Below are 21,002 nucleotides of genomic sequence, written 5' to 3'. Positions count from 1 at the left end.
ACATCTTACATGTCATATGATTGGACGATTATAACCTGGAATTATCTTTCTTCTCATCTGACCCCGTCTGTCCATGTGTTTACTTTACGAGAGATTTCCAAACGTACACGTCTTTGCTAACAAGCGATATAGTAGATGGTATTTCTATAATTAAACCAGCCAAAATATAATCTACTTTCGTCCCAAAATATATTCGTCCCAAAATGTAAAGAATTTTATGTTCGAATAAGGATATTAATAATGTAAGTAGAATTTGGTTGAGAAAAGAAAGTTAGCAGAAAATTTGAATGGTACTCCAGGTTGTGATTGGTTAAGAGAATATGAGTGAATAAGTTATTATAGTTTGCAACAAATTTTAAATGCTAAAAGTTATATTTTAAGACAAAGAAAGTAATAAAACAATGAATTGACTCGTTTACTGAATCGAGAAATTTTAGCAACGATATTCAAATGTCTTTTCCTCATAGAGAAAATGATTTGATTGTACACAGAGCATTAACATTACAGATAGATTTATATGAAGTACAGAATTAGAGACCACTAACAAACAACTTGCATGGTACTCATTATCCTTAGGGACAGAGGAGGCCAGGTAAATCATTATCATAGAATCTGGAGTAGCATACAATATAATAAGTCAGCACAAATTTGTGCCACAGGGATACAAGTACAAGCGCTCCAGAGAGGAATGGTTTCATAAGATGCAATTGGGGGCCTTATTCTGTGGATGTTGACCCCCACTGTTACACGGTAAATAATAATGCGCAAGACAAGGTTTGAGACTAGTACTTGCAGTCAACATGTTTATGCTTGCGCATGCAGAAGGTAAACAAAACCCTACAGAACAGAAAGTCTATAGTTGATACTACAATAGCATTAGAAAAATGACAATAGAAGGGCATGACCCTAAGAGGCACTTTGCGCTGCTTGCAAGTTCTGGGTTGCATCTGTAGTCTGGAAGTAATCTTGCAATGCGAGAGTCTCAATTGATTTGTTCTTCAAGCTTTTGATAGCATCGATGGTAGCACGTGCCCCATCCACGGTAGTAATTATCGGGACCTTGTAGGCCAGGGCCAATCTGCGGAGCTGGAGGCCATCTTTGGAGTCAAGAGCATCACCTGAGCTAGTTATCACCATCACCTGTATCTGACCATTCTTAAGCATGTCCCTGGCATTTGGCCGCCCCTCATGTATTTTCAGAACTGGCTCCACTGGGATGCCCTCCAGCTGAAGTACTTTGGCTGTTCCAGATGTGGCAATGATGTTGAACCCAAGTTCCCTGAACCCTCGTCCGATTTCAGCAAGGTGGCGTTTCGTCAGGTCATTTAGACTAAGGAAGACAGTTCCATTTAATGGGAGCTTCTGTCCAGCGGCAATCTGAGCCTTTGCGAATGCACCAGAAAACTCATAGTCAATGCCCATCACCTCTCCGGTGCTGCGCATCTCTGGTCCCAGAAGAATGTCGCAGCCCTGGAATTTCTCAAATGGAAGAACTGCCTCCTTGACAGAAACATGCTTAGGAACAACTTCCTGAGTGTACCCAAGCTCTGGCAAGGTCACACCAGACATGACCAGAGATGCATATTTTGCCAATGGATGTCCAATTGCTTTCGAGACAAAAGGGACAGTGCGTGAGGCCCGGGGATTTGCCTCAAGAAGGAATACCTCACCAGAAGTAGTAATAGCATACTGGCAGTTCATGAGCCCACAGACGTTGAGACGCTTTGCCAGCTTTGTGGTCCATGAACGGATTATATCTAAACACTTTGCAGAGACTGTTCTAGTGGGAAGGGAACAGGCAGAATCACCAGAATGGATACCAGCCTGCTCAATATGCTCCATAATTCCACCAATCACAACATTACCAACTGAGTCAGCCAATGCATCAACATCAATTTCAATTGCATCAATTAGATATTTATCCACCAAGACAGGCCGCTCCGGATCTACTTGCACTGCAGTTGCGAGGTATTTAATAAGTTTCTCATCATTGTACACAATCTCCATAGCTCGGCCACCAAGAACATACGAAGGCCGGACAACAACAGGGTAACCAACTTCTGAGGCAATAGACAAGGCATCCGATTCACTTCTTGCAATCCCTCCTTTAGGCTGCTCAATTCCAAGCTCTTCAAGTATAGCATTAAATCTTTTTCTGTCCTCAGCAGCATCAATAGAATCTGGTGAGGTCCCCCATATCTTCACAAGTCCAGTGCCTGAGGCAGACACCAGCTTCTTGTCCTCCAGATACTGTTGTATAGGAAGCGCAAGCTTGAGAGGAGTTTGCCCTCCAAACTGCACAATTATACCATCTGGGCGTTCCAAATCAATAACATTGGTTACATCCTCAACTGTTAATGGCTCAAAGTACAAACGGTCACTGGTATCATAGTCAGTTGAAACTGTCTCTGGGTTGGAGTTCATCATTATAGTTTCATATCCAGCCTGATAAATCATTGCAAATAAGCAATTAACCCATCAGTATTAGATAACAAATATAGGAACTTTTAACAAAACATACGGTATTTGATGATATAGCTTGATAAGGCAGACTTGTTTATTTGAATCACAAAAATGTTAATAATTGTAAAAACCAAAAAGTGGAGACAAATGAAGCAGAAACAAACCTCTCGAAGGGCAAATGAAGCATGGCAACAACAATAATCAAACTCAATACCCTGGCCTATCCGATTGGGCCCGCCACCCAAAATCAACACCTTTTTCTTATTAGTTGGAACAGACTCACATTCATACTCATACGAGGAATACATGTAAGGTGTATTGGCTTCAAACTCAGCCGCACAAGTATCAACCCGCTTGTATGTTGGAGCAACTTCTAGTGCCAGGCGCCTTAATCTCACATCAGTTTCTGAAGAAGATGTCGCAAAGGCAATCTGCGTGTCACTAAAACCCCTCCGCTTCACTTGATAGAAGTCATCTTTTGACAGCTGATCTAGGCCCCTTGAAATAAGGAATTGCTCAACATCCACTAGCTCCTTGAGCTCAGTAAGGAACCATTTATCGATAAAGCTAATTTCATGGATATCCTGAATCCTCATGCCTTTCTTAAAAGCTGCATAAATAGCATGAATCCGATCTGGGTTAGGTACCCGTAAACTATATTTTAACTTTTCCCAGTCCCAGTCAAGTTCCTTGATGGGTGCACAACCCCATCCTGCAAAGCCAGTCTCCAATGAACGGACAGCCTTCTGGAAAGACTCCTGGAAGGTCCGTCCTAGAGCCATGGCCTCACCAACAGACTTCATCTGTGTGGTTAATACTGGCTCAGACCCAGGGAACTTTTCAAATGCAAACCGTGGAATCTGCATCGTAAATATATGGTAAGTCAGGAAAGAAGGTTAACAGCCCTGCATTAACTTACAGGTACAAATTCTGTATGATGAACAATGTGAAGAACATGTCTGAATCATCAACTTTGAGTTTGTACTATAACCAACAAACATGCAGGTTTAGCACCATTATTGCTATACGGGCATGAGTAGTTTTGTGGGTACACATTGGCCCATCTAAATCAACTAAAATGCAGTTTTTCTAGTTCATGTTGTGTATTTTTGTTCATATAATTGAACTAGAGTCGGCCAACAGAGTGATCTGTGTCCATCCCTAAGCATCATTGCGAGTAATTGCATCATTATTTGCTGGTAGAGCATATTCCAATTTGTGGATGTTTAAATGCATTAAAGTAGTTGATTACTATGCTGTGAAGTTTGGACAGCAGGATAGTATTTCTGAGAAGGTAGGTATCACATCTTACATGTACAGAATATGCACTTCATATAAATTCTCAATTTTTGCATTACAGACTGGATACCCAAGGGAGGTTGGAAGTACTACTGGAACAATTATCATTGTATAAGCAGCGCTCCAAGATATGTGGATAATGTAGCTCAATTGATTGTGATATTTTGGATCTTTATTTGACTAATATTTAGCAAAGTTTTACAGTTGCATGGGTAAGATGATAACAAAGCAATTGGGAGCACACCATGCAAAATGGATAAAAGCATATACCAAAACAAAGCTAGTCAGTACTGAGTTAAATAAACACTACTAGGTTAGTGACAGATAAATGCTAGCACAGTAATGCACAGTTTCTTTGACCTACCAAACTATTAAATACAAAGATAGAATGAAGCACATCAGGAGTAATTGAAGTTATCATTTTAAGTGATACAAGTGTGCTTGCAAAATCAATAACCACCCATTGCCAAGCAAAGGGAAAGGCCTGCCAGGCCGAATTAGTTTGGTACTGTGGTCATGTCCGCGTTGCAGACCCTAACTATTGCAAGCATTTTTAGCACAACTAAAGGCAAGATAGCTTCTAAAATAAGGATGAAAAATGCAACAATTGCACAGTGCACCAAATATCATTGCCCAAGAAATCTTAGAAACTGAGGGAAAAAGCAAACCTTAGTGACCACGTAGTCAATGGAAGGCTCAAAGCTAGCAGGAGTCTTCTTCGTAATATCATTTGGAATCTGGTCCAAAGTATAACCTACAGAGAGCTTTGCAGCCATCTTGGCAATCGGAAACCCTGTCGCCTTTGATGCAAGAGCTGACGACCTCGACACCCTGGGGTTCATCTCAATCACCATCACCTCCCCATCGGCAGGGTTCACCGCGAACTGCACATTGGAACCCCCACACTCCACGCCAATCTCCCGGATGATCGCCACGGAGTAGTCCCTGAGCCTCTGGTACTCCTTGTCGGTGAGCGTCTGCGCGGGCGCGACCGTGATGGAATCCCCCGTATGCACGCCCATTGGATCGATATTCTCAATTGAACAAATGATGACCACATTGTCAGCCATATCGCGCATCACCTCCAGCTCGTACTCCTTCCACCCGAGCAGCGACTTCTCCACGAGCACCTGCTGCGTGTGCGACGCCGCCAGCCCGGCACGGCAAATGTCCTCGAACTCGGCCCGATTGTACGCAATGCCTCCCCCGGTGCCACCAAGCGTGAAGGCCGGGCGAACAATGAGCGGGAACTCCCCGATGTCCTTGGCGATGGAGATGCACTCCTCGAGCGTGGTGCCGATGCCGGAGGGCGGCGTCTTGAGGCCGATGCGGTCCATGGCCTGCTTGAAGAGCTGGCGGTCCTCGGCGGCGCGGATGGCCGGGAGGGAGGCGCCGATGAGGCGGACGCCGAGGCGGTCGAGGGCGCCCGAGTCGGCGAGCGAGACGGCGAGGTTGAGCGCGGTCTGGCCGCCCATGGTGGGGAGCAGCGCGTCGGGGCGCTCGGCGGCGATGATGCGCTCGACGAGGGGAGGCGTCATGGGGCCGATGTAGGTGCGGTGGGCGAGGTCGGGGTCGGTCATGATGGTGGCCGGGTTGGAGTTGACGAGCACTACCTCGTAGCCCTCCTCGGCGAGCGCCTTGCACGCCTGCGTCCCGGAGTAGTCGAACTCGCACGCCTGCCCGATCACGATGGGGCCGGCGCCGAGGATCATGATCTTACTCACCCCGGCCAGCCTCCCGCCCTCGGTCGGCGCCGCCGGGAAGCGCCGCACCGTGACGCCATCCTTGGCGGAGGCGGAGGCGCGGGCGATGGAGAGGGCGCCGCAGCGGCGGCGGCGGTGGTGGTGGCGGCGGGGGAAGGGGAGGAGGGAGGAGCGGTGGAGGAGGCGGTGGTGGGAGGGGGACGGGGAGGGGCGGAGCTGGGTCGGGGCGGAGGAGAGGGAGGTGGCCATAGCGGCGGCGGCGGCGGCGGCGGCGGGTGAGGAGGAGGAGTGGGGCGGAGGCGTGGTGGGTGGTGGGGAGGTAGGGTTTTTTGTGGAGATGAGAGAGGGGGGTACCCGTGTTAAGGGTTTAACCCTTCTACTAATTTAATTTTTTATTGTGAGCTTTGCTTACTTAAAATTGGACACCTATACGGTTTCTGGTGTCCACGTTTCATGTTCGAATTATAAACGCGCTCAAACTTAACGTTCTCCCTCCGTTTTATAATTTTCGTTTCATATTATAATTCGTTTTAATCTTTTATTTCGTTATAAATTCTTTTAGTTTAACTAAACTTATAAAAAATATAGTACTTCCTCCGTCCCATAATATAAGGGATTTTGAGTTTTTGCTTACACTGTTTGACCACTCGTCTTATTCAAAAAATTTGTGCAAATATAAAAAACGAAAAGTTGTGGATAAAGTACTTTGGATAATAAAGTAAGTCAAAAAATAAATAAATAATAATTCTAAAATTTTTTGAATAAGACGAATGGTCAAAAAGTGCAAGCAAACACTCAAAATCTCTTATATTATGAGACGGAGGGAGTAATATTTTCAACGCAATATAAGCATATTATAGTAATATATTAAAAGTTAGTTTTAATAAAATAAATTTGGTAATGTAAATATTACTATTATTTTTATAAATTTGATTAAACTTTAAAAAAATTAAAACGACTTATAATATGAAACGGAGAGAGTAGGAGCATACTTCTATCATATTTCTTTTCGATGTCTGAAATTTAATTACTGAAACCGCCTTTTGTCGTGACCTTTTCTTTTATTTTGGGAAATTTGATCCCGGAGACACAAACTGGCTGTCTAATTTGACTTCGATACGGATTTGCAGGGTGTAAACCAGTGATTTAATAATAGCCCGGAACGTAATTTGGGATGTAACCTAGGTGTAACAGGATATAAGAGGATAATGTGTTTTTTTAGAACAGATAATGTGTGTTCACATCATCGGCTTAAACCATAGGAAGAAGAAGAGAGGGAAAAAGAAAAGGATGCGGACAAGTTAAAAACGAACAGAACAGACAAAACTTTTGTGTTTTATGTTCCCTGTAATAGCATAGAACTAGATAGATGATGACTAGACTGAGAATATCTTTTTTATACGATGCTAATAGCATCGCCTCAATAGGCTGATAATCAGTTTCATTGTCATGCTATCGGGGTGATGCAGGGTGTAATTAACGTAAATCATTTAATATCACCTGGTTATTGCGTCACTGCTTGCTTGGTGCCCCATCAGTGGCGGAGCCAGAGACGCCATCAAGCCCGAACGATTAATAACATTTTTGGATAATCGATTAATTTATATAGGTATTAACAGCTATCGATAATAGAGACGGTAGCTAACAAAATCCGGGTAGTCGTCCGAGTTGTTCGAGAGGTGCCCTCCATAGATTAATTTCCTGTTTAGCTTGGTTTTTTTTCTCTGCTCTTGGTTCAGATATTTCAACATAAGAGGCACAGTGAACCAAACAACAGGGCAGAACTAAAGCAAATTCAGAGTCACACTCGAGTGCAGGATAAAAGTTCAGGTACAATCTCTCTGATAACACAGTTCTACTCCTACGATTGATATACAAATTTAATCTATCTAACAATGATAAAGCATAAGGATGTGAATAATCTCAGTACTAATGCCGGTTTTTTGTGTCCATATAGATACACTTAATAATTGCATGAGGTCGATGTTTCTGATGACGATGAGTCACGATTTGTGGATGGTTTTGGTTTAAAGAAAAAAATGAGCACGCGATTGGCGCCAATCAACGGTGGACCCGGCGAGAGCTCATGCCATAAAGCAAAGCTTGACGGCCCAGATAAGATGGCCGCTGGTCCCTCTTATGGATAAGCCAAAACAATGTATGCAAGGGGCAACTTGGACCTAATCGTGATATTTCGTAGAGAAAAACTTGGCTCTAATAATGTCACACTCCAATTACCGAGCAAACAAGCCAATCAGGAGTTGACAGAAATGCAAGGCCTACCTTTGCTCATGACCCAATTGACAAGAGAGAAGAGTCCCCTACTTTTGTCTTGCCCTGTGGTATTTAATACTCCTTCTATTTTAAATTATTTATCGTCCAATGTCTTTAAAGTCAAATATATTTATATCTTACTGCAATTTAGAGATACATATAATATAGCATTACAAGATTTATATTTTTAGATTCTCTATGAGAAATATTTGCATGTTGTTGAACTATACGGATCTCTCGAAATTGATTGTCAAAGTTATAAACGTTTAACTTATGACAAAGCTAAAACGATAAATAATTTGTAAAGGAGAAAGTATTGAATCCTTAAGTGGATAGGCTCACCACGATATGAATATGGTGTTGTCTATTGAGACGAACAAGTTAGATCACAACATGGTTGGTGGGATGAGAAGGGAAAGGATATGGGTTGAAGGGAGAGATCGATGCAATGGGAGAGATGCCTCATCCCTGCACTCCCCCTCCTCCAACCTTGCTGCCGCGTCCTCTCTTCCCCCCCCCCCAAGCCCAGCGCCGTGTTGAGGGCGGCTACCGGGTTGATGGCGGCGTCGACGGTGTTAGGGTTGGTAGTTGGGTTAATTGCGACGTCGATGGCGTTTGTGTCCTAGTCGAGGGCATCTCTGTCGGCTGGGTTGATGGCGGCGTTGGCGGCGGCTGGTGGGTAGAGGAGGAGAGGTGAGAGCGTTGGGTGTAAGCGGCGAGGCGGTGGCTGCCTTCTCCTCCCTTGGTTAGTATACACTGACCACACTTTACACTGACATGTGGGGCCAGCGTGCTGACTCAACCAGTCAACAAAGTCAAAGATGCTTTGCTGGATGAAACCGCCTCCTAAACCGCCCAAGGAGTCGATTTGGAACGGTTTTGTGAGTTGGAGGATGAGATATACCCAATTTTGCGGTTGAAGTATGCGATTCAACCATGCGCATGAGTTGAGGGAGGTAATGTAGAGTTATTCCGAAACATTTCTCATCAGGAATAAGTTCAGTTTGTGACCCTCAAAAGTGATTGAAATCTAATCTGTGACCCTAAACCACAAAACTGGATATCTTTACCCCCAACTCTTAAAACCGGTACAATCTGACTCTCTCGATGGTTTTGGAGGGCGGTTTCGCTAACATGGCGCCTACATGATGATGTTGACTCAGTTTTCGGTCCACGTGGAGTTGACGTGGCGTTTGTGTTCTAGAATTAAAGAAATATGTGCTGGGCCCATTGGTCATTCGCACTAAAATAATGTGGGACCCACTGACATGTATGGCCCACATGTCATTCCTGTTTCCTTCTTCCTCTTCCTTTTTCTCCATTCTCTCTCTTTCTCTTTCTCCCATTTCTCTTCGTCTTGTCTGCAGGGAGAAAATCGGCGGCGGGCGCTCGAGGGTCCAAGAGGCCGCGGTGGTGAGCGGGAAGGGAGGCGGTGGCTCAGCGGCAGCAGCGGCGTGTGACCCACTGGGAGAATTTCTGCATTCCACAACCAAATTCCAATGAGAAACCAATTATGGCACAAGATATGGATTACCAATGAAAGCTACTTAAGGAGATTGAGCATCGCGTCGTTGATTCTAAGTACCTCGAGTCCAAGAATATGGAAATCAACTCTTCCAGGCTCACCGGCGACGCCCGCCATGAATCAACCTGCGAACACGCGAAATCTTCTCATTTCACGGCGTGCCGAAAATGGCAAGGCACAGCACGAGCCATAGCGCCGTAACTCGAGCTTGGCCTCAGACTGGAGCGTCGTGAGCGCGCATGGGAAGCTACTGGACTCAAGGAATGCGGCGACCACGGCCACCACAGTGGGCCTCGTCGTCGCGTCGGGGACGGCGGCAGCGGCGAGCCCTTGGAGGACGAATTGGTCATGCTCTTCTCCTTCCTCGAGTCCTTCATGGCTCTCTCTTCCGTCTACGCTGCTGCTGCCGCCGAGCCGCCGCCGGGTTGCTGCCTCCTCTCCCGCTCGCCACCGCGGCCGCTTGGACCCTCGAGCGCCCGCCACTGCCTGCAGACGAAGACGAGGAGAGATGGGAGAGAGAGAGAAGGGAGAGGAAGGGAGGAGGAAGAGGAAGAAGGAAACAGGAATGACATGTGGGCCCACATGTCAGTGGGTCCCACATTATATTGGTGTGAATGACAAATGGGTCATGCACATATTTTTTTAAATTCTAGAACACATAAGCGCCACGTCAACTCCATGTGGACCGAAGACTAAGTCAACATCGCCACGTAGGCGCCATGTCAGTGAAACCGCTCTCCAAAACCGCCGAGAGAGTCAAATTGTACCGATTTTAAGAGTTGGGGGGTCAAGATATCCGGTTTTGTGGTTTAGGGCCACGGATTAGATTTTGATCACTTGTGAGGGTCACAAAGTGAACTTATTCCTTCTCATCGTGTTGTTATAAATTTGGCCCAACCCTCAATGGGCTGGTCAGGGGCTTGGCTCAAATCTGGGTCCCCGCGGCAATCACTGCAACCTCAAGGATTTGACAACTACTTGGAAGTTGGAACTTGGAAGACCAGTCGCGCGTGGGCACGGTTGGGCTCTTGCCACGTCCTGCCACACACTGCCGCCCCGGTCCTATCGATCGAAGCGCGCGCGCGTTCCAAACTGCGACATAGGGTAGTACGCATGCCGCGAGCGATCGAGCGGTTGCAGCATGAATTGGCCAAACCAACCCATGCACGCACGTAGCCACGTACTCCAACGCGCGCCTCCGTCGATCGCCACCTTTCCCGGATCAAGTACGAGCCCACGCACGAACGCACGCACACCACTAGGACAGTCCACTACCCCTGCCCTTCTCCCCCTATATCGATCGCGCGCCAAGCCGCCCCCGCCCATGAACGCACGCGCAGACACACCTGCGGTGCGCTCTCTCTCTCTCTCGATACCAATGATGGCGACGACGACGGTAACGCACCCTGCCGCCGCCGCCGCGCTCAACCACGGGCGCCACCTCCTCCGCCGGCTCGCCGTCTCTTCTCCCACGATCCTCCACGCCGCGTGGGTCACGGCCCTCGTCGCCGTCTGCCTCGCGCTCTGCATCACCCACTCCCGCAAGCCGCCGCCCTCCTCCTCGTCGTCGTCCAAGGCTGCCAGGCGCGAGCGCGGCGCCTCGTCCTCGACACGGCGCCGTTCCGCGCCAGGGGATGAGGGCAGCAGTGGCGGCGTGGGAGGCTCCTCCGCCAAGGCCGCCGCCACCGCCGCCGCCGCCGCCACTGCCACGACGGCAGCCAAGGTGTCCCCGACGCCGAGCGACGTCGCTGCCAAGGCCAACGGCCGTGTCGGCGAGACTCAGACGGCGGCGGCGGCGGCGGAGGGAGCGGCTGTCCCCGTCACGGTCATCGACGTCGGGACGCACGGCCCGATCGCGCCGGCGTTCCCGGCGCCCGACCCGCTCCCGCCGCGGCGGAGCCTGTCGGCGAAGCACATGCGCCTCGCGGAGCGGCTCGGGTCGCGGACACGGTCGACGCGGTGGGGGCGGGACGACCACGATGACGATGACGACGAGGACGCAGGCGGTGACCCGGCCGCCGCCGCCGCCGCCGCCGCCGCCGACGAGGGAGGCACCACGCTGTGGACGAAGACGATCATCCTCGGCGAGCGTTGCCGCGTCGGGGACGACGACGACGAGGACGGCGGCGGCGGCGCGGTGGTCCGGTGGAGGAGCTACTGGCCGAGGCAGCCGCGGTCGCTGCCGATGACGCGGAGCAACTCGTTCGCCGGCGTGGGTAGCCGTAGCCTGCAGCTGCAAGGCGGCGGCGGCGCATCCAGGCCACCACCTGCCGCCGACGTGCCCTTCCATCTAGGTCGGACAGCTAGCCTTCCTGCCAAGGATGAACTGTGACGTCGTCTCACGAAGTCACGAGGCTAGACTGCTATAGAGTTCTCGAATTAATGTTCTTCCATTTTGATTTCTTTTATATGTGACACCACCATGTTTCAGTGAAAATGTATGCAGTATGCGTAGTTGAAAACTTTGGCACAGTTGAAAAGGTAGAACTTCTATTTTATTTTCTAAATCCTATAAGTACATAATCTAAGCGAGAATCTAGATTATCCTTTCTTAATAAGCTTCGTGCATCTTTATAAATCTTACTAGATTATTTAGAGTAGGTGGGGATTCTGGATTAAAGCTACCAAAAATTTGAAAAAATAACCATTTTAGAAAACTTATATGAAGATTGAATCGTGGTAAAAACTAATTTCATAAATGAATCTTTTGTCCAAGCGCTAATCCCGATAACATTGAGCTAAGCCTATAACATCTTAGCGCCATTAATATTGGTGCTGAGATTCTATTGAGGTGATGAGGATTTGCCAAATCAAGCTTAGCTTGGCGCTGAATCCTTCACAGGATAGAATTATATCCATGCATTCATTTTTAGAAAACTCAGCGCGGCTCAGCGGTGGAGGTAGCCCTATTCCGGCCCCCTATCTAGCTCCTTTGTTCGTTTTCTCTCATTATCCCCTATTTCTTTTTTCGTTTTATCTCTTTATCCACTATTATTTTCTCTTTTTTTCTCCTATCTAGTTTCCTTTTTCGTTCTCTCTTTATCTGTAAATTTATTTGTTATGAATATAGAAAAATATGAAAGAAGTATATATATTGTAAATTTAGGAACTTAAATTATATAATATAATGTTTGCATTAATACTTATAAATCTGACACCCTTATTTTTAGGATTTTTTTGTTTTCTCTCATTATTTGTAAATTTATTTGTTTTCTAATTTGAAAAAAATGAAAGAAGTAATTTTTTTTAAAAAAATATATGGCGTTTGTAAACTTCTTTCATTCTAAATTTTAAAAGTTTGAAAAAATATACTATAAGTCTTTTCCATATAAATATTAGGAGAGTGTTCTTTCCATGTGAATATTAGGATATTAACAGAAAAGGTTAAAAGATTAATGTTTTTTCATACAAATATAAAGAGGTATTGGGAAAGTACAGTTCTTTTCATATGAGAGTAAGAGAAAATAATAAAAAAAAGAATTAACAGAGTAAAGTTCTTTCTAATTTAATGAGAAAAAAAATAATTAAGAGAGTTACGTTCTTTCGAATTTTCACGGGAGAGTAAAATAAACAAAATGAGAAAAAGAAGATTGAGATTGAGGAGAAAAAATAATAAGAAAAATAACTAGAGTGGGGAGAAAAAATAACTAAAATAAGTAGTATGGCGTTGAGCTCAGATGATTTGGCAAATTCTCGCCATATCGGGCATAATCTCATTGTCAATATTAGTGGCGTTAAGATGTCATAGGTCAGCACCATCAGGGTTGACGTTGAGCAAAATGTTCATTTTTGCAATTAGTTTTTACCACGGTTTAATTTTCAAATAAATTTTCTGAAAGTGTCATTTTATCAATATTTCGGTAAACCTATAAGCCTCCAAACAAGACCTTTTACCAGCTGCTACAAACAGAAGATATATGTAAAATGAGGTTAGCTATTAACGTATGATTAATTAAATATTAATTTTTTTAAATTAAAAAATAAATTAATATAATCTTTAAAACAACTTTTATGTAGATTTTTTTTTTAAGAAAACATACCTTTTAAGTGGTTTGGGAAGAAAGTTTTTCTCGCTGCTGCCGAATGCACGTACATGCTCTCCAGTCTCCAGACGCACATAATATTAATTGGGAAGTTTTCATCTTAATTTTCAATGAAAACAAGTGATTGTGTTCTTACGTAAAATGTTCCAACCTCTCCTTACTATTCCTGCACACACTCTTTCCGAACTGCTAAACAATATTTTTTTTAAAGAAAATCCTATAAGAAAGTGGCTTTAAAAAATCATAATAATCCAGTTTTTAAGTTTACTTAGCTCATGCTTAATTAATTATGCCTAATCTATCACTCCATTTTTTTTGACAATTTAGTCCTTTTAGAAAACTTATTTCGAAACTAACCATCACCAAAAAACTTCAACAAAAAAAATAGGCCATGGACTCAGCACCAATCCGTTGGCGCAAAGGTCCAACGTCTCAGCGCCAAATAGTACGGCGCTAAAATTTGCCACGCTAGCAGAGTTGATTGTGGATGTGGCTGTTTGGCGCTGACGCCATGTACGTAATAAGTAGATATTGTGCTATTCTTTGTCATAATTTATTAATAGTGCAGCGGTTGAACCACTTGTTGGGTTGTCACCAGGTCCCAAGGTCACCAACAAGCCAAGGGACGGGCTTCACCACTACACTACACATCACTAGTTGATATCAAAATATACTTCACGTACTTAACAGGTATACGGGATCAGCGCCAATGCAGTGGATCCACGTGGGCAAGAGTTTAGCGCCAAAGACACTGGTGCTGACCCGTTGGAGCTCAGTGCTAACGAGACTAGCGTTGAACCCACAGCCTATTTTTGGTTGAAGTTTTTGGCGAGGTTAGTTTCAAAATAAGTTTTCTAGAAGGATCAAATTGTCAAAAAAAAAACGGTCTATCACTCCGTGGGTTCCCAACCTTTGACACGAGAACACAGCCTAATTCGGTTGATAACTTGTTGAACAGTTATTTTCACCTAGTTCACTGACTTACCTGAATACCGGAACAACTGAGATTCACTTCTTGTTTGGTTGCTGCCCTGGCCTGGGGGCTCTCGCTTAGGCTGGTCGATCCAGCCGCAGGTGCACAAAATCGGACGCCTGAGAATTGCACCTGAGTCAGGCGAGTTTTCCAGGGCACGAAGCAAGCAGCCGTACTTAAACTCTCAGCAAGAGAAGAAACCTGACTATATGTTCCAACACGATTTCAAAACAGATATGCGAGTAAGACACATACAGCATAAAGTTGTTCTCGTCGGAGTAAACAATAAGACGTGTGATAAACTAATGCAACACTCCACACTAGACAATGCATTGCTCTGCGACCAAAATAACAGAGCACAAACTAAAACGCAACACTACACAAACACGTCAATAAATAATCACTTTAAGTTACTTACAATTTCCACACTTTCTCAGACAGCAATTGCATCGAAATGCACACACGACGCGTGACCCAGAGGGCAAATATCTTGACAACCTTGATACAGGATATGACATCTAAAAAAAGACTAACACACAGCATCTAAGAGCACAATAGGAGCAAACAAGAGCATGTACAGGGGGCTTAAAACGTTGTTTAAGGTCATAGCCGCTGGAGTACCAGGCCGACCCTTTATTTAGCCAGCCAGCCTCCAGTACTTCGGGTCAGCAGGCTGCCATAACACTCCAGCATTCTCATCCATCTCAGGATAGGGGGAGCAAGTCGAAAATATCTCCTCACTTCCCCTTTTATACCCAAGAGATCAAACGATTACGCATAAGATCCCAACAATATTAGTAGTGGATCCTATCGTTGGCATCAAAATTTAGGCCTTGGATGCCTCTTATAGTGGACTCATAGTTCTTGTTAGCTGCATGCCTGCCAGATGACGAATGCCTGGGGTCAGAATAGTCGAGCATCTGTGAGCTCCTACGTGGAGGAGCACTTCTTTGGAATGTCCCAGGACTTGCATCTGGTGTGCGGCTACGTGATGGTTCAGCTTCGCTGCTTTGCAGTTCTCGGCTACTAGAAACAACAGGTCGCCTTAAGGATCCGCTTGACCGACCCAACATTGTCGAACTAGAGAACTACAAGTCAATTGAGGATCACATATCACATCGCAAAAAGATAACCAAAATATCTTCAGGCTTTGATGGAGCATTTATCACAATAACAAGTCAAACCTAAACAAAACTAAAAAAAACTCACCAAAGCATCTTTTGAAGTGGACATGTCTGGCCTAACCGGGGACTTCTGTTTTGATAAGCTGCCAGCATTTATTCCTGTAGGTGGAACCTGACGTCGTGTAGGATCATCTGACCACCCGCTTCTTCTTCCCTCTTCAGTGGCTAAATCAATTCAGGACATAAACCATATAGAATTAATGAATGCAGATTTCACAAAACATATGAGCTAGGTCATAGAAACAAAATAATCTTTTTCAAAACTCGCCTCATCAAGTGTGCCATGATTTCAGTTACAAGCAAGAGTAGGTTATGCAATTATCTGATAGGCAGGAAACAGAAAGGAACATTTTTTACATAACTTACTGTTTTTACTGTTACCATTTTTTAATCGTAATTTATGTTGCACCACCTTTTGCTCTAATCACCTGATATATGTGTTGTGATTTGATGATAAATTGTAAAGAAACAAGCAGCTATCACCACATCTCCTCTACTATTATAAAAATTGAAGATGTTTCCGCGGTCCATCATCCGTGTTTGAGTTGGTTTTAATTTTATGTTTTGGTTTTAATCTATATCTCTTCTCTACTATTATAAAAATTGTAGATGTTTCCGCGGGACGTAATCCGTGTTTGAGTCGGTTATAAAAATTGTAGATGTTTCCGCGGTCCGTCATCCGTGTTTTTGCCGGTATTTTGGTACGTCATCCGTGTATGAGTCGGTTTTTAAGTTCGCTTGCTTTTGGAAATACATATCCATATTTGAGTCGGTTTTTAAGATCGTTCACTTTTGGTAATACAAAAGGAATCATATAGGAAATCTGTTTAAAAAAAACTCGCATGCTAATATGAGACGATAGAACTCCTAACTGCAGCTCATGATTTTCTAAAAAAAAAATATCCAAGCGAACTCCCACAGTGAATTTCATCTTAACTAAACCATATAACAATAATAAGATTAAAATAGACTTCACCCGTTGCAACGCACATGCATTTTTTCTAGTCAATTACAATTTGTAAAATTGCATACCTGATAGCCTATTATTATTTGCTATTGGAGACATTCCAGAGCTTTGCCCTGCTGCTGCAGCCTGAAACAAAAGAGCATGGACATTCATCAGATACCCATCTGGGTATGCAGCTGCAGGAAAGGAGTGCTTTGGCTTGCACTGACAATAGCACGTGGTGGAACACTGGTTATCTGTGACTGCTGGTACTTAAGAATGGTCCAGTCAAAAACGTAATCAAACTGAAATCCTACAGATAGAAGCAGCAATTTGTCAGAGGTATCCCAAAAAGAGCATTTCTTGAAACATTTTGTGCAGAAACCAACCCTCTCGAATGAAAAGGTCTCTGAACAATCTCTTCAGGTATTGATAGTCTGGCAAATCTTCAAAACGTAGTGAACGGCAGTAATGGAAGTAGGATTGAAACTCACAAGGGTATCCGCGACAGAGAGCCTGCAGATGAAAAAGAAAATGCTGGTAAGAATATGTTGGTCCATAGCCATAATTAAATCTTCAGAGGGGAAGAATGACCTCAATTGATGTAGCAATCTTCCGTTCGCTAATTTTCTCGTACTTCTGTTTTTTGGTCCCAGCTTTTAGACCCTGCCATGGAAGACTGGTACCAAGAAGAGCAAATGTGTTGTTTAGAGCACAAAAGACCATATAAGCAGATAATCAAATAAAGCTAACATAACTAACCTTCCTCTTAAGAAGTACATGAGTACATATCCAAGAGATTCAAGGTCATCCCTTCTGCTTTGTTCTGTTGAAAAAAAAATACCAAAGTTCATTTGTCAAACTAGATCTACCAGCAAGACAAAATAATTGAAGAAATGCATACAATTGTGCATTTAACATAGGCATGGGATCAAAATTCAAGTTGCACCAGACTTACCGATTCCAAGATGGGTGTTTACACTAGCATATCGAGCTGTCCCAGTCAAATTTTTGTTCTCTCTGCACTTCAGTAGACAATTGTCATATGGTTTGACGGGTAGAAGTCTCACTCAGAAGAAGAATGGCACTTGGTAAGAAAAAACTTTCATCGATGACCAAATTTTATGAATAAACACAATATAGTTATAGTGACCGGTGAGGTGACAGTAGGCAATGCGAAGGCAATTTTAATAAAGTAATGCATAAGTGAAAAAAATGATAATTTGATGCAAACATAAAAGATTAATAAATATGAACCTCATAGATAGATGGATTACAATATATTACCTGTATGGAATGTGCTGGTGTGTTGAAGTGTCCCGGTATTTCTTTGCCAGTCCAAAATCAATCATGTATACCTACAATGGATAAGGGAGAAAATGTAACTACAGCCACCTAATGTTACAATTAAGACCTAGAACTATAAGCACAAAAACAGCACCTAAATCACTTACCTGGTTTGCCCTCTTTCCAAGGCCCATGAGAAAATTGTCTGGCTTAATATCTCGATGCAAGAAAGACTTTGAGTGTACAAATTCAACTCGATTTATCTAATAAAAATATGGAGAAATTAGAAACAATCAAATGCATTTAACCAGATAGGACTACTATGTAATAATAACACAAAGAGCAACAACACTTGGCCTTAATTTCATACTGTACCATTTGATCAGCAAGCATTAGAACAGTTTTTAGAGACAATTTTCTGTTGCAAAAGCTAAAGAGATCCTCAAGGCTTGGGCCCAATAAGTCCATAACCAAAACATTGTAATCACCCTCAACACCAAACCACTTGACATTTGGAATCCCAGCTGCAGGACAAAAACAGAATGCAGGTTGTTATCTCCCAGGGAAAAAAAAATGGAATGCAAAAGGAAAAAAAGAAGTAAATAAAAGAAAGTGCATTACTTCCACCCTGAAGTATCCTGTACAGCTTTGACTCGTACAGCAATTGTGGATGCTTTGTTTTCACATTCTCCTGGACAAACGCAAAGAGAAAGAAATGCATATCAGTCCAAAGAGGGGCTTATCAACCATATAGGGCAAAGCCTGCAGTTGTTTAAATGGACAATCAGGAGACATTGACTGAGTGAGACATAATAACAAACATTATTCTCACACTGATAATGTGACATACATTTCAAAAAAAAAAGATTGTAAATGACAGGGTTACAGTTAGAAGCGAAGTAAACAAATACGTATTTTTTGCTGATGGATGTAAACAGATGAAAAGGGTCCAGCTGCCACATCCCTTTAAAATACACTGTAAAATCAATTCACGGTTACTAATCTAAACTACTGAGAGTGAAAGAGACAGACGAGCTGGGTGAAAGAGACAGAAGAGCTTACACAGCCCAACCCATATCAAAATATTCCCAAGCCGTATGGCAGGCGACATTTGTTCCAGTGCTTATTGGCCTTTCTATTACACAAATTACCAGTCCAAATGTGCTAGGATGAAATGTGCTAGGGTGAATTCATAGGTTATTTTGATTCAGAACAATTATCCATCACTTCCTCCCCAATCCACTAATTGACTACCCCGACGACCCCCCCCCCCCCCCAAAAAAAAAAAAAAAGGGAAAGGAAAATTGTAGAATATGCGAAAACATGAGTATTATCGCATCAACTCACCAGCTTAATCGCGACCTCCTCGTTGCTCTGCACGTTAGTACCTGCAGGCGCAAATCCACACCCAACAGATTCAGCGACACCAGAAGAGAACACAATCCACCAAAAAAAAAAAACCAAAAAAACGGAAACCCCCCCACAAGGCGGGGAGCGGCGGCACGAACCGAGGTAGATCTCCCCGAACGAGCCGCTCCCGAGCTTCCGCCCGAGGCGGTACTTGTTGCCCACGCGCGGCTCCATCGCGCCCCCCCCCCCCCCTCCTCTTCGCCGGTCGCCGGCGCGCGCTCTCTCACCCCACCACCGCCGGTGAACCGCAGGGGCCTAGGCCGCGGCGGGAGGGCGCATCCGGCGAATCGCGTGGGGGATTGGTGGTGGGGAGGGGGGGAGCTAGGGTTTGAGAGAGGGGGGGATCGGGGGGCGGAGTGTGTTTTGGATTGGGGATTTTTTTTCCTTTTTCCTTTTCTTTTTTTTTCCTCCTTGTGCGGGGGTGGCGCTTTGTTTTCGGCGAGCGCGACCCACCCCCCCGCTCGGATTAAAAGCGGGAATTGATGGGAAGTGGAGGGGCCAGAGTGGAAAAGTAACAATTAACGTTGCACCTCGTCGCAGTTGATCAGGAGCAGCTGTTTCGGCCTCCGCGGTTTGCATTTTAAGGGAGCCCGGTTTGTATATTGTTTAATTTTGATAGTTTATCGCTTCATGATTTCACAAACTTATGCGGATTCTATAGTTTTGAAAACAAAAATGGATTCAGAATTTCTTAAAGAAACTTGTGAAAAAAAATAGTTTTGTGCCGAGATATCCTCGTGCTAAAATATGCGTTACCCCATAATCACCTCCGAACTAACTCCTAAACTAGATAGGTTGGGCTAGTGTATGTAAACTGTAAATTAATATCAATAACTTTTATCCATCTTAAGGTAAAAAAGGAAACATTTCATACTAGCGTTGTGTTTCTTGGAAAATATAAATATGATGCCTAGGAATACACCGAGGTGGAGAGGGTAATTCGGTGCCATTCCAAAATTATTTTGTAAGAGCATGACAAATACTAATGACCGGTAATGCTTGGTCGAATATCTCAAGACCTCTAAACCCAATTTCTCCTCCCAATTTTGATATAAAGCCTTTATCATATGCAAGCCAATGAACTTTCTTCTTTCAAATTCATTATCCCATCAGAAATTCCTTAACATTTGCTTAAGATCATCACAAATACGAGAATTTGAACATGATCATAGCATAGGTGGGGTGGGGAGGTTATGCAAAACCAACTTAACAAGAACCTCTCCCCATTTGACAGATATTTCTCTGAGGCTCTGATCAGTAATTGACTCTCTTGCTGAATCTTTCTTTTATGCTTTTGAATTTTCCCTTGATCATTCTTCCTTCTGGGACTAGCAGCGTAAGATACTTTTCCTCAAAATTCTGGGTTTAGGTTTCCCAATAGCTGCCGATCGCTGCGATTGGACTAAAGGGAGACTATCATCAGTGAATAGGAGATGAAAAATACTAATACAAAACTAAAAAGATTAACCCCCACTTTATCAAATTCCAATGCAATTATTCCTCTATTTATCTATTCCCAATATATTTATCTTTTACTTTCACAAATTATGATATATAAGGATCGCTAGAAACTAGTAATAAAATGGGGTAAAAATGATTTTATTATAAAATAAAGGAAGTAATAAACATGTCATCCACAATCAATGTAAAGATCAAGATGTAAGGGGAAATGGCCCCATGTCTAGGACCACGAGTGGGAGAGGAGTCGTCCAACAACTGCCCATTGAGACGAATTGAGTACTTTACCGTTTTTATACATTCCATAACCTAATTAATCAGTCCACTTACTTTGAAAACTGAGTTTTTTCATGATCCGAGCCTTTTGGGAAATATATTGAGCATTTGTTGACTTGTTCAATTTTTATTATCTGAATCCTTTAAAAAAATTATTCTTC

General features: G+C 43.9%; 3 protein-coding genes across 3 annotated transcripts; 1 reads left to right on the top strand and 2 right to left on the bottom strand.

Moving 5' to 3' along the window:
- Nucleotides 1–600: 600 nt before the first annotated feature.
- On the bottom strand, nucleotides 601–5,787 carry LOC127775235 (carbamoyl-phosphate synthase large chain, chloroplastic). The gene is made up of 3 exons (XM_052301557.1): nucleotides 4,431–5,787; nucleotides 2,628–3,323; nucleotides 601–2,445 (listed from the first exon to the last, which is right to left on the bottom strand). The coding sequence occupies exons 1-3, from the start codon at nucleotides 5,712–5,714 to the stop codon at nucleotides 907–909; spliced, it is 3,519 nt and encodes a 1,172-aa protein (XP_052157517.1). The 5' UTR covers nucleotides 5,715–5,787; the 3' UTR covers nucleotides 601–906.
- Nucleotides 5,788–10,167: 4,380 nt separating this feature from the next.
- Nucleotides 10,168–11,596, top strand: LOC127778049 (uncharacterized). The gene is made up of 2 exons (XM_052304730.1): nucleotides 10,168–10,248; nucleotides 10,811–11,596. Exons 1-2 carry the CDS (start codon nucleotides 10,168–10,170, stop codon nucleotides 11,594–11,596), a joined length of 867 nt encoding a protein of 288 aa, XP_052160690.1.
- Nucleotides 11,597–14,657: 3,061 nt separating this feature from the next.
- Nucleotides 14,658–19,499, bottom strand: LOC127780123 (uncharacterized). The gene is made up of 14 exons (XM_052307084.1): nucleotides 19,206–19,499; nucleotides 19,045–19,085; nucleotides 18,319–18,388; nucleotides 18,073–18,221; nucleotides 17,865–17,960; nucleotides 17,698–17,768; nucleotides 17,369–17,430; nucleotides 17,173–17,236; nucleotides 17,005–17,089; nucleotides 16,800–16,926; nucleotides 16,641–16,723; nucleotides 16,497–16,557; nucleotides 15,490–15,629; nucleotides 14,658–15,368 (listed from the first exon to the last, which is right to left on the bottom strand). The coding sequence occupies exons 1-14, from the start codon at nucleotides 19,279–19,281 to the stop codon at nucleotides 15,075–15,077; spliced, it is 1,419 nt and encodes a 472-aa protein (XP_052163044.1). The 5' UTR covers nucleotides 19,282–19,499; the 3' UTR covers nucleotides 14,658–15,074.
- Between the last annotated feature and the right edge of the window lie 1,503 nt (nucleotides 19,500–21,002).

Source organism: Oryza glaberrima, chromosome 1 (assembly GCF_000147395.1).
Source record: "Oryza glaberrima chromosome 1, OglaRS2, whole genome shotgun sequence".
Classification (NCBI taxonomy): domain Eukaryota; kingdom Viridiplantae; phylum Streptophyta; class Magnoliopsida; order Poales; family Poaceae; genus Oryza; species Oryza glaberrima.
This window is presented reverse-complemented; position numbering and strand designations above follow the sequence as displayed.